Source organism: Typopeltis vanoorti, chromosome 18 (assembly GCF_054136105.1).
Source record: "Typopeltis vanoorti isolate ZY-2024b chromosome 18, IOZ_Tvanoo_1.0, whole genome shotgun sequence".
In the NCBI taxonomy this organism is placed as follows: Eukaryota; Metazoa; Arthropoda; class Arachnida; order Uropygi; family Thelyphonidae; genus Typopeltis; species Typopeltis vanoorti.
Window position 1 is genome coordinate 89,025,099 of NC_143566.1, and position 12,088 is coordinate 89,037,186.

Genomic DNA, 12,088 nt, shown 5'->3' on the forward strand with positions numbered 1-12,088 from the left:
AGAAACGGAAGTTCCGCCGAAGGAAGTACCGGAGACGAAAGCCCGCTGAGTGAACTTCACCATGTGATGGAAAGCGCTGCGTGCACGCCGCAAAGAATCACAGAATGAACCGCCTTCTCGATGAACTTTGAACTCCTTTATACAACCGTAGCAAGAAGTCGCTCGTAAAAACACCTACGCCAAGCAAACCCAACACTCCTTCCATGAGGCATCGTAGCATATTTTGGGTGTTTGTGGTGGTGGTGGTGGTGGTGGGAGATTTGCAAGAATCGCCTGTCGCTATTTAAAAAAAAAAAAAAAAAAAAGAAAAGAAAAAATTCCTTCATGTTCTCAGTGCAAACAGAGTGAGGCTGGAAGTGACCTGACGTAACGTGCGTGTGTGGGTGAGAGAGAACAGAAAAGGCCGTACTTACACTATAGTGGGGATGAACATGTCGAAGGGCTTCAAGAAATCAGCAAGGGTGCTGGGCTTCTTAATGGAGCACTTTTCTTGCAGTTCTTGGAGCGTGTGGACCCCCAGGTCGAGACCTTTGTGCCTGCAACGAGAAGGTGAAGCAAGGATTTCGTGGTTTATTGCGAAATGAAGAAATTTCACCTCAAAGCACACAAATACAAAATCGTAATAAAATTTCTTATTTCTATTAATTGCGACTTTGCCAGTAAACTAGCATTTCGCGTCCTCTTGTTATTTTTTTAAAATAAAATTAGATAAAATTTTATCCTTTATTTTAACGGAAAATATCTTCATCAAGAGGACATTCCCTGTGTTTATTATATATATGTACATACTGTAAACGAGTTGCACGTTTATTTCATTATACGTTTGGAATGCTTTTTTTCTTTAAAAAAAAAATAATGTATACTGCCCTGCCAAAAGTATCCGGACACCACTTGTCTGACAGGCCATACATGATGGATGCAGTTAATAACATGTTGGGCCACCCTTTGCAGCAATACGTCGTTGAAGCTGTCTACAAGTTGCTGACGCTGTTCTGGTTGGGCTCGTTAGCATTCGGCCTTCAAACGCTCCAACAATTGATGTTGATAACAGGTGGCTTGCACAGGCGTATGAGGCACTCCAGAATATCCACCATCACTTCAATCGGGTTCAAATGGGAACCCTGGGCCTGCCAAGGCAACAGGTTAACGTCAACCTCTGTGACGTTAACCTGTTAACGTCACAGAGGTTGACGTTGTGTTGTACGTGTAGCATGGCATGGCGCATTGTCCTGCTGGAAGAAACAATCGGTTGCATTCCCATAGAACTCCGCCATCGCTCCAGGAAGATGGTTAGTCAGCATCTCAATATAGGCATTGAGTTTCGCCCACTTCACATATGGGCTCCATCACTACACTCCTTCACTGTGGGCATGAGACAGTGTTGGTCACATCTCCCATGAGGGCGCCTCCAGACCAGCACATCCGACTGGTGGATAGCAAAGCGACTCTCATCACTCCACATCACTTTCGTCCGCTGGTCACTGGTCTAATGCTGACACTCGTGACACTATCGCAGACCGCCGAGCATTCGCCTTCAAGATAAAAGGCTTACTCTTCGCAACACGCCCGGAAAAATCCATCTCATGAGGAGCGCGCTGCCCTGTTCCTGTTGACGGCCATACTGGGAGAAGAAAGAAGAACCCGGTGGGTCCACTGATACAGCAGCTGTGATGGCCGGAATGGCCCGTTTGTAGCGGTCCGAAAGGATACGAGGTCTTCTTGATCGTGGTGCGACCGTTGTAGCATCTTGCGTGTTTTATTTCTGTACAATGTCATGTACTACTGCCGCAATTCATGCTTTCTTTTGCCATCCAATGAATTGGCAGTTTATTCAGATCGACTCCTTTCATTCCTTGTGGGCGAGGTGACCGATTGATTGGGGAGAGGTTATATGATACGATCTCCCGAAACGCTGCTGCAGAATAAAAACGTAATGCGATCTTCAGTCAGCTTAAAACCACTCGCATTTTTATCGGATTTGATTAGAAACTTGATTAGCAGTGTATCTGCCATCTCTAATTATTTTTAGCAAGCTTGTAAGGATTTTTCTTTGGCAGCATTTCCAGAAACAGTGCTGTCCTGAGTAAGAGGTGCCTTTGTTCAAAGTTGTATGTCAGCGCCCCAATAAAACAGAATTTATAATTTATCGTATTGAAATGACGTCCCTCCTAATCAGGCACCTTTGAGCGGGGCACAATCTGCACACCCGCAAGGGGTGGCCCTGTCCAGAAGCAATTTCATTTTTCATTTTGATGTTATGAATTGCCTGTATTTCCAAAAATCCTTGCAACCATCCGTTACTTGCAGAAAATTAAAAAATTATTTATTTATTTATTTTGTCATCAGTTAGTTGGGAGGACGTTGATGGTTCTAGTTCTTTTATTTTCTCATAAGTCCTTAAAGCCTTCTGTTTAATAGTATGTGTCTATTGATATGCGTTTTTGGGTGTAATCTTCAATTCATGTCAGCAACGTCTTTTCCATTTTTTCTATATAACTGTATAACTATATCTCTGGTATATGAAAAAGGCTTAGCGCTCTTTGTACCAGAGGCTACAGATTGTCGTATAGCATTCCCATTCTTTTTTAATTGTTTTTAATTGGTAAAAGTTTTAATCGTTCAAATTAAAACTTTTACCAACAGATGTGGAACCTTCACCTTTTTCAATCCGGTCTAACATAAATTCAGCTTTATTTTTTTTTCCTGTTTAACTATAACAGCGCTAGAAACCAATTAACACAACTCGGAAAATTTGGAAATTTCTTATAAATTTTTATTTTTGAATTTAGATGAACATCGCATGAAAATAGGTAATATGAACACGATATGGAAATAACATAATAAAAATAATAAATTAAAAATAATAAATTTCGTTACAAAAATAATAAACTTAAATTTGAAAAAAAAAAATCACATACATGCTTAACAGGATTATTTTATTTTCGTCAACCGTGTTATTTCGAAATCGTGTAAAAAAGACGGTGTAAAACAGGATTTGGTATGTATTTAAATTTGGATTAGCACGAGCAAAGGTTATAATTAATGTATTGAGGTAACTAATTATATCACACAAATATAATAATCACAACTCGAAGTTTCTGCAACCTGGATATGCTAAATATTGCACTTTGATAAAAATCTGCGTTAGTTTTTTTTTTTTTTTAAATAAATAAAATCTATATAATAATATTACAAAAATTATATCTCGAAAGAAGTTTGCACTGCTTTTCAACTCCCCTCTCCTCCCCTTTATTTTATGTAAGAATAACAAGCTCTAGTAACAACCTAATGTGCATGTGTAGATTCTAATGGATGTTGGTGTTTGCAGCAACTACCTGATAGCTTATTCGTGAGTGGCCCAGAGACGTCGTTAAGAATTTTGGCACCTGTGACCAGGAAAGAAAATTGCGCCGTTCTAAGAAAATAAAAAAAAAAATCTCAGTTTTTGCGCCCATGTAAAATTAGTGCCTATGGCCGAGGCCACATTGGCCATAGCCTCACTATGCCTCTGGTGAGTGCGCACGGTTTTTATCGTGAAAGCCGTAACTCATGAGGTCCATTTTTGCAGTCCATTGTCAAAGAATCACATCAACAGAGAATTTCTAGTGATGGGATGGAGCTCTCTCTCTTTCCCCTTCTTTATCAATGGGCTGTTGTGTGAAGAGAGTGGTTTCATTACATCCGAGCGAATCTTATTAAGAAAAACTGAGAGAAGGTCGCAGCCAGGGGCGAATTCTCCATGCTTCGCAAGCTCATTACTCTTTATTTGTTAATAAATGCATGCATTTATAAGCATTCCATTTAGGCTTTTATTTTTGTAGACAGAAGACGTCTTAAGCTTACATGGCAATAATTAAGCTTTGTGTTGTGTATCGAAGGCTGATGCTTGCTCGTCTAGTCAAAGCTACCTTGGCTTGCTCGGTTTGTAGGAGCTTCCAGGTCCTCGCTGCAGCACTGTGATTTCATGCGCGCGCATAGCCATTTCCGCTCCCGTCACGTCGTCTTAAACACAGGCCATATGCAGTCAAAGTAGCTCCACCCAGCCTTTACAAGTGTGCATGTTGCTTGGGAAAATTAAGTTACAACCAACTTTTTATGACGATGTTATTGACTAGTTCATAAAGAAGAATCATAGGGTAGAATTTGCATTCAAGTAGCTAAATTGAAAAAGATAGAATATCATTTGTAAAATAAATGTTGTATTTATATGATTTGTATCATTCACATGTACATAAATTACTAAATATGTACAGAAATGTACATAAATTTCTAAATATATAGTTTTAAAAGGTCAGTAATTCATTATTCTGCTAATCAGACTTCAATCACACCCTCTCATTCACTGATAACAAGAGCAAACGTGAATTTCAAGACCAGCATTCGCCCCTGGTTGCAGCTGAAAATGCTCGCGGTTTTTTTTTTAAGGCCATAGGAAGGTCACTTACCGGGCTAGTTCCCAAATGGTTGTAGGACGCAAACTGCCATCCAGATGGACATGCAGCTCCACCTAGGGAGAGAAACGAATTCATTGTAAATGAAAGGAAAGCTCACGTGGAGAAAGACAAGAAAAGTTTCAACATTCTGGAATGTAATAAACAACAATGACTCCCTCTTTGGCCTTCAGAGTCTTTCTTCAGAGTGCACACTGCGGGAAATAATACCACGTCTGTGTGTGTGTGTGTGTGTGTGTGTGTGTGTGTGTGTGTGTGTGTGTGTGTGTGTGTGTGTGTGTGTGTGTGTGTGTGTAATCGCTTTGCTTGTAAACTAATAAAGGAGATTTTGACCTGTGACTGCAATAAACAGCCTGAAATAGATGCTGTCCGGAAATTATCTGACACACCACGATGTCGTCATTTCCTGTTGTCGGCTCATTGTCTCTGTGGAGCTGTTTTCAATCTTGAATAGGCCATAAAACACATTACAAAAAAAGAAGACAAAATTAGTGTTTTAACATGCCTTGGAGATCTTTTCTTCGTCTTCGCTGAAATCGAAAAGACAAAGAATCCTCTCCCCCTTTATTTATTAACATGATCCAAACAGGAGATGTCAACTGCAGAACACTAGATCCAGTCCATCGGAAGAATGGATGGCTGAAAATTTGAGAAAAACCTTCTTAACATGGGACTCGAATTCGTATTGATCATTTTGGTGGATTCAGGAGATGAATTATAAGGGATATTGTCCACTAAAAATTTCCACACACACACACACACACACACACACACACACACACACACACACACACACACACACACACACACACACACACACACACACACACACACACACACACACACACACACACACACACACACACACACACACACACAATCAATCTATTTAGTAGTTTTCAAATTACAACACAAACTGAGTTTTAAAATGATATTGGTGATAACTGAAGTAAATTTTATTAAGAGAATAAAAATATTAAAAACCTGATAACCAACCTTCAGTGTACCATTAAGATTTGAACCAGAATATTAAGCCTAAATCTGTCGCTGTGGGTGATTGCATCTTCATTACTCTGGATAATGAAACTCATCTGGCTTGTGGAGTCCACTCCCAGAGAGGTTCGGCCCTTCCTCCTTGGAGTGCGACTGCTTCACCTCTACTCCTCTCTGCACTTGTTCATCGCAAGAGAAATACATTCAAAGCTGGTAACGAGTTCACCAAAATGAACAGCAAACGTGAAAAAAATGAGAGCTAGATAAAAGGACTGCAGCAGAACATGTGTTCAAAAGAGGACCAGCCCTCCTCCAACCTGCTAAACTTGCAGTGTTTCTCAAAGTGTGGTACGCGTACCCCCGGGGTACGCGAAAGGTCGTTAGGGGGTACGTGGCAATTTTCGGCTATGCATAATTAAAGGAGTCGTTATATTTTTCAACAAACTGTGCAATTAGAGACAACCGGAATAAAAACGGCACGAACTAATGAATCACATCCCCTCTCCAACAGAAACTGCTGTATAAGCCAAGCAAAACCATGTGTTGCCGGTGGAACATATGGTTTTGCTTGACACCACCCCGTCGTTAAAAGAAGATGACGCTATTTGGGTAGATGACTTTGACAATGCACACAAAGAAACTGTTCTCGATGCCAAAAGTAGTGATAGCGAGTAGGAGCTTCTTGGTGAGTCGCACCATTTTCTTTTTTTTTTTTTTCCTGAAAACTTTAGTTTCCGAAAATTCCGGCACGTATCTCGCAACATGATTTTTTTAGCTTTAATTTTGGGAAAAAAGTTAGAGTTATATTCGAGTAAATACAATATTTGTTTTTAGCTTTCAAATTCTTACGTATGGATCATTGGTTAACGATTGGATTTATAAAACTCCCAAAAGAGAGCAATATAGCAAATACAAGTAGCTGTAAGCAACAAGAAAACGTTGATATTGCATCTGGATCAAATGAAATTGATAAGAGTGTGTCGTCTGACATCTCTAGAGAACTAAAATTTAAAAAAATAAATCATATTTTGTTTACATATTTAATTTTAATTAATATTTTATATTAATCTATAAATTTTAATTAATTAATTTATTTATTTTTAAATAATTAATGAATTTATTTTAAAATAATTAATGAATTTATTTTAAAATAATTAATGAATTTATTTTAAAATAATTAACGAATTTATTTTTTTTAATTAATTAATTAGGAGGTACTTGGTAATAATGAAAATTTAAGAAGGGGTAATCACAGCACGACAGAAAATGAACAAAGAAGTTTGAAATAATTTGTAATCCCCCCCCCAGCATTCAGTTTTATAATAAATTTATTTATGTCGCATATTCAGTAAAGTTAAATTAAAGGTTTTAAATAAATCATTATGTATGAATAGAAAAATTAATTATATTTATATATCTCAGATCTTTGATCCATGATGTCAGACCAATCGAATCCAGAGTTATCTGGTATTGTACTCAGAGGATTTTCGTCATTTATAGTCTAGTGTGAGATCGCGTCCATCTTGTTTATTGGAGGCCTCAAGTGGATTGAAGCCTCCAGTAAGCAAAAGACCACCACATACTGCACATGCGATCTTTAGGACGCGATGTTTGGAGCATCTAGCCCTTGACCCACCCACAGTACTAACGTGTGATGGGATTCAGATAAAACAGTAAATGAACACTAGTTTGGATTAAGTAACACCGTCTGATAATATATCATGCCACGGGAGCGAATTCAGTCTCTGGGAGAGGCGAAGACGGACTGCTTACCGATTTCCCAAATCCTAGGAATTAAAAAATACCTCCTTTTATAGGATTTCACAGTATTTGTTTTAAAGTACATGTTGAGGTGTTATAAAGTCAATCAACGGTTAAAAAAGGAGGGAGGTGAAGAATAAAAAAAATTATTTTTATGTTTTCTAGTAATCTTCATTATTAGTACTCATGCAATTCTAAGGATTTTAAATTAGAGTAGTCAAAGATGTTTGAGGAATGATCTTAAGGACGCTTCCTTTTCTCTTCGTAATACGCATGCGGTGTAGAGGGTGCTTGACTTTTTGACAGTTCTATCGAACGTTCTGAAGGCCAGCACATGAACGATGATGACAGAGTGTCTTGATTTCCCTGAAAACGGTCTCCAAATAAGTTTTGAATAGTACCTCTGTTATCAACAGGAGAAAAACGTAAATGAGATTACATTATTAGTATTCCAACGAACGATTTGGTCCGGTGACGTCACAAAATGTACAAAAGAAAAAAAAAAAAAACACTACATTAAAGCAATTGACAACCAAGCTATGAACAGCGATTATGAATTCAGATGAAATAACTGAGCAAAATGCTTTTAAACGTTTCTTAATTACTCTAAAAATGAATTTCGCGTGGTTATCAACTAGGCTTCTTAATGCGAATGTTCTACCGCAAGTTTGTGTGTTTTTCTGATGAAAAATTCGAGTTTCAATAGGGAAACCCTCCCAATCATCGCCGATTAGCTCGATGACGCATTTTCGCTGCCGACTGCGCCGTAGAAGTGCTGAAATGGTAGTTTGGAAATTCAGGAAAAGAAACTACGGCTGTGAGGTCATCTTTGTTGTTGACTGCATGTGTTTTAAGGCCGGTTTGTTTACTTTAGGAACGAGAGAGAAAGGCAAACCGTCATCGGTAATAAGACGCGCTAGTCCACCTTATATTGAAAAGCCTTCGTAAAATATATTTTTCATCATAAAAACGGATTCGAACCGGGACCTTTTTTCAACTAAAGGAGAAATGTTGAGAGTTCATCGCAAATGAGCTTATCGGAGGCTTGAAAATGTTTCACGTTTGGTCTCTACAAGGGGGCTCCGGACTTATAAAAAAAAAATACATTAAAAACACGAATACACAGAATAAAAACAGAAAAAAAAATCCTAAGTCTACCCAGGGTACAAGTTATACTTGCAAACGATCTTTCAGGAGTGGAAGGGACATAAAATAAATAAATAAATAAAATTAAATAAAACCTGAGCTGCAGAGGTCACAAAAATACATCGGTTACAACTATTTTGAAGCCTTGGAAGTCAAAGACTTTTCAGCGATAGATCCCTCGAGGACACAGCCGTTCGTTAATGCTCTTACTAATACTAGCTTCAATGGGGCTTGAAACTAACCCTGGCGTCGATTACATTTCTTTGCTTAAATAGAAAATAAATTCGAAGAAAATTAAAGTTAGAAAAAATCTCGTATCACATCTGGATTATAGAGTGGGTATATCCAAAGTGGGGGGGGGGGGAGTTCAACGGTAATATTTTCTTGCATGGGCAAAAAAAATCAGCGCCCTCTGCTCATACAAAACTAGTTTGATTTCGCCACGTGATGGGCAACCATATGTGTCGAACGTGGTGGAATCGGTCGAATTCACTGAGGAGTGGGCTATGAAACTCAATGAAGGAATCATTCATGATTGGGATTGAACTTTCATGTAAGTTAAGGCAGGAGAGGGGGGGGGGGAACACTCAAGCGTCGTGCGGTTTGTCAAACTAAAATAGATTCGAGGCACTCACCTTGTGTTTCGGCATCTTTGAGGGATCGAAGTGGTTGAAGAGGTCCATCGTTCACTTCGAGAGCACCGTCAAATGAAACGCAACCTCCCCCGAGACCTTCAGTTAAAGTATTTTGCCAACGGCAATTGCGGTTTAAGGAAGTACCCCCCCCCCCCACCCCCCCCCCCCCCCACCCCCCCCCCCCCCCACCCCCCCCCCCCCCCACCCCCCCCCCCCCCCACCCCCCCCCCCCCCCACCCCCCCCCCCCCCCACCCCCCCCCCCCCCCACCCCCCCCCCCCCCCACCCCCCCCCCCCCCCACCCCCCCCCCCCCCCACCCCCCCCCCCCCCCACCCCCCCCCCCCCCCACCCCCCCCCCCCCCCACCCCCCCCCCCCCCCACCCCCCCCCCCCCCCACCCCCCCCCCCCCCCACCCCCCCCCCCCCCCACCCCCCCCCCCCCCCACCCCCCCCCCCCCCCACCCCCCCCCCCCCCCACCCCCCCCCCCCCCCACCCCCCCCCCCCCCCACCCCCCCCCCCCCCCACCCCCCCCCCCCCCCACCCCCCCCCCCCCCCACCCCCCCCCCCCCCCACCCCCCCCCCCCCCCACCCCCCCCCCCCCCCACCCCCCCCCCCCCCCACCCCCCCCCCCCCCCACCCCCCCACTGCAAATAGAACAATATTTTGCCAAATGGCGACTCCAGGCGAATCCTCAGAAGAGCGTAGCCTTCTTATTCTCTAGAAGATCAGTGCTTCCCAAAGAAGATATTCTCCTCTTTAACACAAAAATTCAGTGGAAAACAGAGATCAAGTATCTCGGTGTAGTAACGACAGTAAACTGACTTTCAACTCCCATATCAAAACTCTCTGTGCAAACACATCCAAAACCATAGCCCAGCTCTATCCGCTGATAAATAGAAACAGTAAAATGAGCACCAGAATCAAACTTCTCATATACAAACTGGTTCGTCCAATACTCACCTATGCCTCACCGGCCTGGAGCCATACTTCAAACTCAAATATCATTAAATTACAACGCATTCAGAACAAGTGTCTTAGAATGATCCTGGGCGCTCCATGGTTCATCCGAACTGTCCAACTGCACCGCGACACGGAGGTCCCCTATATCTACACCTTCATGCAGACTATAGCAACCAAATTCTTTTCAAAAGCAACTGTGCATCCCAACAGACTGATCCAACTGGCCGCTGACTATGATGCAATGGACTATTCTAAGCACAAAAGACCTAAAGCCATCCTCAACCCCCTCACTGAGGATTAATCTCCTAGCCCACTCAGGCCGAGCAATATAGCTCATAAACTCTTTCTACTCACAGTCTCTATTAAGATAGCCGTGAATACGAAAAGCTTTTGCTTCACCCGTTAAGCCAGTAATGTTACTAGTTACTAGTTACCGAGGCTCTTAGATGTTGTTTATTATTTTAACGGTATAATAGAACACAGAAACTAAGTAAATAATTAATTTATTGACTTGATGCTGATATTTCGCTGGTATTATAACCAGCATCTTCAGAGCACAAAAACACTGTTTGTCACAATACGCGAGACTAAAACAACATGGTGTACTTAACCAAAATTGTAGCAACAACACAAAGACTAGAGTCCTGATTTTGGCGCCCTCTATCTGGAAAAAAAAAAAAAAAAAACGCTATCATATATTACTAGTCCTAGAAAAGTGCTAGTTTTTTCTTAATATGACTGTCTCCCAGATCTTCGGCAAGTTAATACAGCCATATTTGTTGAGATTTGGAGTGTGTTTTAGGGCTTCTGTCGCCTCTAAGAACAATCTCTCTGATTTATATGGGTTTCTGTGTAGTACTTTTGTGTTTTTCCAGTTGATCCTGTGTGCAGGGGTATCCAGAGCATGCTATGCTAGGCCTGACTTCCCATAATGATATTTCCGGACGTATCGTTTATGTTCGCTGATGCGGATATTCACAGTTCTTCCTGTTTGACCTTTTTTTCAGATAGAGGGCGCCAAAATCAGGACTCTAGTCTTTGTGTTGCTGCTACAATTTTGGTTAAGTACACCATGTTGTTTTAGTCTCGCGTATTGTGACAAACAGTGTTTTTGTGCTCTGAAGATGCTGGTTATAATACCAGCGAAATATCAGCATCAAGTCAATAAATTAATTATTTACTTAGTTTCTGTGTTCTATTATACCGTTAAAATAATAAACAACATGTTCAACGAACACATAAGTCTGTCCACACGTCAAGGCTCTTAGAGTTTTATTTTTGCTGTCATTGTGATCGGACGTTTTCCTTTAGACCCTGCCTAGTTGATTTTTATATAAGCTTTTTTCGGGAAGCTAGCATTGCACTGGAACTAACACAGTTCGTGACCTACTATCTCCCCCTGTGTATGAAATATGCAGAGGTCTAATGGCCGGCAGGCCCCACCCGCAATGAGGACCAGTGGTGGTTGAATGGTTTTTAGGGAGGTAGGTCGCTGCATTGTGTCCAAGTAAGCTCCTGAAACTCCTTTTCCTCTTTTTTAGGATAGTCACCTATAACAAACTAACTCTTTGCTGGTAGACGCTGACTCCAAGCTGTCTACCGGATTTGCTAGTAGACTCTCAGCATACAGGATTACCCGGGAAACTGCTATTTTCTCTCAGGCCAAACTATGGACTCTCCATACGGTGAGCTTGATTTCAAACAGCTATTGGCTATCTTTAAGCATATAGGAGGCCTACTACAAAGGAAATGGCCAGGAAAGATGGTAATCCACCAAATAGAAGAGGTTGAAACAGAGGACTGTCAATTCCTCTGACCCTCTCCCCAGCACTTCTGAAGATAATACCGGAAAGATTATGTCACCGGTTAACGACCAGCCTCTAGTGGAGTCATATAATTCTACAGACTATCAGGTTGTCAGCAGAAAGAAGCGTAAGAAGGGTTCGCCAGCAGCAGATCCTGAAATAATACATCAGCCCTTGGAAAAAACAACTCCAATGGACTTAACAGCACAACCTGATGAAAGATTAGAGACTGACTCCAGGGCACAACCCAAAGAGAGGATTCCACCTGTAATTTTAAGAACATAAGAAAAATGGTCTTCAATTACAGCGACGATGAAGAACGCAAACATCAAATTTA

At 41.5% G+C, this 12,088-nt stretch overlaps 1 protein-coding gene across 1 annotated transcript in view; it reads right to left on the minus strand.

Moving 5' to 3' along the window:
• LOC150096920 (adenosine deaminase-like) overlaps positions 1 to 9,123 on the minus strand; it is a 33,493-nt gene extending 24,370 nt beyond the window's left edge. The window contains exons 1-3 of the mRNA XM_090408732.1: positions 8,987 to 9,123; positions 4,446 to 4,507; positions 414 to 536 (exon numbers count right to left, since the gene is read on the minus strand). Of these exons, the coding sequence (XP_090264858.1) occupies positions 414 to 536; positions 4,446 to 4,507; positions 8,987 to 9,034 (233 nt within the window). The 5' untranslated portion in view covers positions 9,035 to 9,123. The remainder of the gene's footprint in view (positions 1 to 413; positions 537 to 4,445; positions 4,508 to 8,986) is intronic.
• Between the last annotated feature and the right edge of the window lie 2,965 nt (positions 9,124 to 12,088).